Here is a 6249-nt window from a genome sequence, read left to right as displayed (position 1 = left end):
AGCCTCACATCGCTTTTTTAGCTGCTGTTGATTCCGATATTGAGCCTAGGAGTTATATTGAAGCTATTAAAAATCCTTTGTGGAGAGAAGCGATGGCTGCAGAAATTAAAGCGTTAGAAGATACAAGACTTGGACTTTAGCAACTTTACCGGAAGGTATGAAACCCATAGGGTGCAAGTGGGTTTACAAAATCAAGCATGGAGTCGACGGCAGTGTTGAGCAATACAAAGCTCGTCTTGTTGCAAAGGGATTCACCTAGATAAAAGGCGTGGACTTCCATGAAACCTTCGCGCCGGTGGCTAAACTAGTCACCGTACATTGTCTTCTTGCGGTTGCATTGGCTCGCAATTGGGAGTTACATCAGATGGATGTTAACGACTTAACAATGCATTTCTCCATGGCGACTTGGATGAGGAAGTTTATATGAAGCTTCCACCGGGTTTCGGGAAAAGGGGCCATCGCGTTTGTCGATTACAAAAGTCCTTATATGGTCTTCGACGGGCATCTCGAAACCGGTTTTCAAAATTTTCTGATGCATTGAAGGAGTATCGTTTTACTCAATCATTAGCCGATTACTTGCTGTTCTCATAATCTCATGGCGACACTTTTCTCGCTACGCGAGTATATGTTGATGATCTAATCTTGGTAGGAAATAATTCAATACTGTGCGCAGCGCTGAAACGGTACCTTGACGAGTGTTTTCATATCAAGGACCTAGGACAATAAAAGTATTTTCTAGGAATTGAAGTAACACAAACGACTTCGGGGTTATGTTTGTGCCGGATAAAGTATGTACTTGACATCCTATCAGAATGCGGCATGCTAGCGGCTAAACCGGTGACTACCCCGATGGAACAACAACACCAGTTAGCTACGGTTGTTGGACCCGCCTTGATAGATCCAAGTCGCTATCGACGATTAGTGGGACGTCTACTCTATCTCACTATCACTCAGCCTGAATCATATTATTTTGTCCATGTACTTTCCCGGTTCATGCGAGAACCGAAGGAGCAAGACTGGGAAGCAGCTACACGAGTTCTTCGATATGTTAAGCAAAACCCGGGATAAGGGATTCTATTATTAGTCCCAAATTCACTTCACTTGACTGCCTTTTGTGAGTTCGATTGGGCAAGTTGCCCGATCACTCGGCAATAAGTTAGTGGTTACTTTGTCATGCTCGGTGGTTGTCCCTTATCCTGGAGAACTAAGAAGCGGACCACGGTTTCTCGATCCTTTGCTGAAGTTGAATATCGCTCTATAGCACTTGCGACCGGTGAACTGATTTGGTTACACACTTTACTTGTCTCCCTTGGAGTATTGCATGACAAACCGATGAGTCTTTTTTGCGACAACCAAGCAGCTTTATACATTGCGGCAAATCTGGTGTTTCACGAAAGAACAAAGCACATCGAGATTGACTGTCACTTTGTTTGTGAATATGTACAATCGGGCGATATTAGAACCGAGTATGTACCCACTGGACTTCAATTGGCGGACATTTTTATGAAGGCATAAAGTTGACATCGATTTGAATTTCTTGTTAGCAAGCTGGGCATTCGTAACCTCCATGCGCCATCTTGAGGGGGAGTATTACGGAAGATTGCTAAAGATTACATTCTGTTTAGTGTATCTCTAGGATTTACTTTTTATTTTTTGTTAGCATATTATCTAGTATATCTTTTATAATTAGCTGGAGATATTTTGTAAATATTCTCTTTTCCCTTTTTTTGTTTAGCGATATGTTATATAAGTATCTGTATTCCATGTCAAATATATATGAAAATGAAGCAAATTGCGCTCTCACAAATTACTTGCAGTCAAGTTCCTATATCTTTTTTTTTTTTTCTAGTTGAGTCGAGCTTCAGTGCAAATTCTAATGCTCGAGTCAAGTGACGAGCGTCGGATGTGTGAATCGAGTCAAGCTTGAGTTTGATACTTCATAGGCTCGGCTCTATTGCGTTGGGGGAACACTTATGTAGCTTTTCTCCAAGATTACTTTGCTAGGAAACTTGTGCGATAATGCATTCATTCTTGGCATTAAACTTTTGGTCCCCATGTCGGTGTGTTGGGCGAGACATCAGTACAAGTCGACTAGCAAGTTAGCAAATTATTGCACGAAACGACTTTCCCAATTTGGATAGTGAAAAGTCTTGAGTTTGTGACACGAAAACCATTGTGCACCTCTTTTAGATGTGCTTCAACAACTCTCTGGATCACATGACTTTGATTTGAGATTTCCAAATTCCAATTGATTCAACTCAGTTTTACTGTTCAAAGAGAAATTATTGTTTATATTAGTTTATCGGTGGCCTGGTGGACAGAACTAATTACGTTATAACTATTGAAAATTTGTGTTTAATAGTGATTGATTTGGGTAGCACACTTGCTTAATATGTGTTTAGTATGGTCTGGTAGATGTCTATAAGTATGCAATTCAGCCGGTGGAAAATTACAAAAAAAAAATCCTAAACTTATTACAATTGTGTTAATTCAATCCAAAACCTTTTTTTACTAATGCAATGGCAAACCTTTTGCATTCGTATTAGTTCAATCCTAAACATCTTAAACATCTTGCATTTATGCCGATTCAGTCTTTTCGTCCAATTTTGGCCAAAAATAGGCGACATGGCGCGGTCAACGCTAATGTGGCCATTTTTTAATTTTTTATTTATTAAAGGGTGTCCTCGCCTTTGCCGGCCGATGTCAAGCCTCACATGAGGCCGACCTCCCCCAGAGACGACAAGGCCGGTGGCGAGAGGCTCGACCTCATCTAGTGACGGTTGCCGGCGAGGGTGAGCTTCACCGGCCCTCGCTCCGGCCGGCCGCCGGGCTCGGTCGCCTGCTGTAGGAAGAAAAAAAAATAAAGAGAAAGAAAATAAAAAAATTTATAAATACTAAAATATTACTAAAAATTGGCTACGTCGGCGCCGATCATGCCAAATCAGCGATTTCCTACCAATATTGGCCAGAAGAATTGGATTAGCATAAATACAAAAGGTTCATGATTTAATTGGCAAAGTGTTTAGGATTGAATTGGCACAATTGCAATAGGTTTAAGACTCTTTTGGTAATTTTTCTCTAGTTTTGTACAATGCAATTAAAACAAGAAAGTAAATCTAGCTACATTTTCATTAAATGATGATATGGGATGACGATTCATATTTCTATTGATTACTCAAGCCATAAGATTATGACACATTGCACCTTATTGAATTTTCTCCGACGAAGCCTTCTCTCTCTCTCTCTCTCTCCAAATGATGAACAGCAAAATGATAGGGCTAATTACATCGCGAGCTACTTGTCGGATGTGATCGAGCCAACAGTTGGCAACGCTGTAAATGACGCTATGTCGAGGCCAGGATCAGAAGGGTAAGCATCGGAAGCAAGCAAAGCTCTGTAACCAATTGCCGCAACTTCCATATGCACCGTCTCTGTAGGGTGGAATCCGTCGTAGTACGACTGCAGCGACCTGTCTAGGCATGGAGTTCTGAAGGGGATGCACTGGTCATCCTCCTTAACCTCACAACAGGTTGAACACGTAACTGGGACAGCTGAAATTCAGACAAACGCGAACAACTCGTTTAAACCAACCAATCATTGATATGTTCCTAGCATTGCTCGAAAAGGGTTGTCTCAACACAAGACTGTTAGAGAGAGTGAGAGAGAGGCGCATAGATACCTGGAACTGCAGTAGTGGAGATTCCGTAAGTGTTCACGTAGATGAACCTAGCACCGGTAAGATTGCGATTCAATTCATGTATGAGGGGTTTGAGCCTGTCGTTGAATGGCATAACCTCACCGTCGAGCTTGTCGACGCACAGAGACCCTTCGGTCCCATATTCTGATATTTCTGCAGGGGTGCAACCTATCTCACTCAGTCCAAAAATTGCCAACCTCCTTGCTCCATAGGAATACAATGTCTGGGGTTTGAAAAGGGTAACAGAAAAAATCAGATCCAGTGAAACTTTCCATGTTCCAAGTAATAACCAAGTGAAACTTACTAAAAAAAAAGTGAATAGGTGCTAATTTACCTTAGAATTGAAGATATCCAATCCGTATTAGGATAAAATATTACCTTCAACTGCTGTTCGTATTGCTCGATCAGTACAACGGCGTATTGCTTGGGCGTGTAAAGCTTGCTGGTCGGGTATATGTCCGGCATCCAGTAGTTGTTGATGTAATCGTTGCTTCCCATCCATATAGTGTACACGCACTTGTTTAAGTATGTCGCAGCATCCGCTCCCAACATTTCTCTGATGCGCGAGATCGTGACCATATGGTTTTGCAATTGATGGTTCAAGCTAATGCGATCGCCCTATTTGAAGAGCGTGTACAAGATATCAGTTTGAATATAGGTATAAATAAAAGAGGCAGACCTAAGGGGAGCGGGCAGACGTGGCCAAATGGACCCGTGGGCCCGTTGACCGGGCCCATGGTTCCAACCCGGAACCGCCGGTTACGATCCGGTTTAAAAAAAAAGAAAAAAAAAGGAAGGAGGCCGGGTGAAAAGAGCAATTGGGCCTTGGAACCGGCGGTTCCGAACCGGAACCAGAACCGGCGGTTCCGTGGAACCGGCCACCTCTAGGAGCGGGTGTTGACCATCCTAGCCATCAGATACTTAGCACAATCTTCATAACCGGTGTAGGTGTACTGCCCATTTGTGAAATTTTGTTGTAAAGTTTCTTAATCCTCTCCTCCCACGCCAAGATTTTACAACTTCGTTGTTTGCTTCTTTGGCCGATATAGTCAGCAAATTATATCTGCTTGTGTCGAAAGATTTGCTTCGATCGTGTCGATTATTTGCATGCTTGAACCAAGGACAATTTATTAGCCTCTAATCTTAACTACCACAAACTGAAATGCGTGCTAAGTATGTGTGTCTGCAAATTTGTTTACCAGTTGTCGTCCCGTTTCATCTCGAATGCCCGCCCCACCAGATGCATAGTTCACACCGCGGAGTATGTCGCCACCTTTTGCAGTAGCAAAGGGTGGAATGTACTCATCAAACCCCAGGAGTTCAGCTGCAACTCACAATTAACAAAAAAAATGAAGGAAAATAAAATGAGCAGCAAGCCCATGATCGCATGCTTCTGATATAGCTCCAGGATTTGGAGCACTGTGATCTTAAGAAAAGCATGAATTTCCATGGGAAATCACGATACTGTGTTCAAGCCACGTTCACATTGTGCTTATACAAGATTTGACGTGATTAGTTATAAGGGCCAATGGGAAAAAAGAAAGGCAAGAAATCGGACCGATGATGTCTACGAAGTTTCGACCGTTGGTGAACCGCCCGGTTGCGCCCTCGTGGAAGTCGATCCCATAGGGAGGATAATTCGCTTTCGCATCGGTGTCGAGATCGTTGTTGTTCCCGTTATCAGCGAGCGAGTCTCCAAATATGAAGTAGCAAGGGACTTGAGGAGCTCCGACAGCAACGCTTCGCGGAATCGACGAGATCAGAAAGAGAACAGATAGAATAACTCTCCATGCCATTTTGGGGAAAAGAAATTGACGCTTTCTTCATGAACAACACGTGAACATATTACATAAGTGGCAGGCAAAGAGTAAGGACTAAGGAGAGGTTTTAAGCTGAAAGTGCTTGGTGACTGGCGGTGATGAGCAGAAAAGAAAGCAAGAACATTTTGCACATGGCAAGAAAGCAAGATAGCCAGCGGTCGGTCAGTCCATCAGTAAGTCAATGGCTGGGGCGTGACTTCGTGCATGCCAGAGGCTGCTGCTTCTTATAGTCTCGAATGAACTGGCTACTGAACTAGTCTTTACTCTTTTTACTTTTCTTTTCATTCAAGCAAGTAAAACCATTCTCAAGGAAGAAATCTCGTGACGAGAAGTGAAGGGTATTAAATTTACGGCTCGGTTTTTTGTTTTGCGAAATATTAACAGCTTCGAACAAAATTTTCCTAATTTTAGTCGTCGTTATCGCTTATAATAATAAGCCAACAAAAAATGTTTTAGTTTTAGCAACACCTCATGCCTAAACGTTTTTTATGTTAACGAGACTATCTTCCGTTACCTCTTTTCCTAAGAGATTTAGATGATCGGAATTATTAGAATTAATTCAAAATTATTTATTTTCCACGAAACAGACGGACTGATAACAACTCTTGCCTAAACGTTTCTGTCGATAATGAAAATATTTTCCGTTACCTCCAATCTTTTTCAAAGTATTCATTTTCGGAGAAACGAATTCTCGAGAAAATGATTGATTTGAAAAACATTTTGCTAAAAACG

General features: G+C 42.0%; 1 protein-coding gene across 1 annotated transcript; it reads right to left on the bottom strand.

The window, feature by feature from the left end:
- Positions 1–3144: 3144 nt before the first annotated feature.
- Positions 3145–5708, bottom strand: LOC115726869 (GDSL esterase/lipase At4g18970-like). The gene is made up of 5 exons (XM_030656937.2): positions 5256–5708; positions 4897–5021; positions 4076–4315; positions 3680–3920; positions 3145–3551 (listed from the first exon to the last, which is right to left on the bottom strand). The coding sequence occupies exons 1-5, from the start codon at positions 5491–5493 to the stop codon at positions 3295–3297; spliced, it is 1101 nt and encodes a 366-aa protein (XP_030512797.1). The 5' UTR covers positions 5494–5708; the 3' UTR covers positions 3145–3294.
- Positions 5709–6249: the final 541 nt, after the last annotated feature.

Source organism: Rhodamnia argentea, chromosome 3 (assembly GCF_020921035.1).
Source record: "Rhodamnia argentea isolate NSW1041297 chromosome 3, ASM2092103v1, whole genome shotgun sequence".
In the NCBI taxonomy this organism is placed as follows: Eukaryota; Viridiplantae; Streptophyta; class Magnoliopsida; order Myrtales; family Myrtaceae; genus Rhodamnia; species Rhodamnia argentea.
The sequence above is the reverse complement of the archived record's forward strand: the minus strand, read 5'-3'. Positions and strand labels throughout refer to the sequence as shown.

Coding starts and splice junctions, on each gene's coding strand:
- LOC115726869 (XM_030656937.2), bottom strand. CDS start 5,493: ATGGCATGGAGAGTTATTCTATCTGTTCTCTTTCTGATCTCGTCGATT. Junction 4,316..4,896: donor ATGAAACGGGACGACAACTG/GTAAACAAATTT, acceptor CTCTTCAAATAG/GGCGATCGCATTAGCTTGAA. Junction 3,552..3,679: donor CTCCACTACTGCAGTTCCAG/GTATCTATGCGC, acceptor TCTGAATTTCAG/CTGTCCCAGTTACGTGTTCA.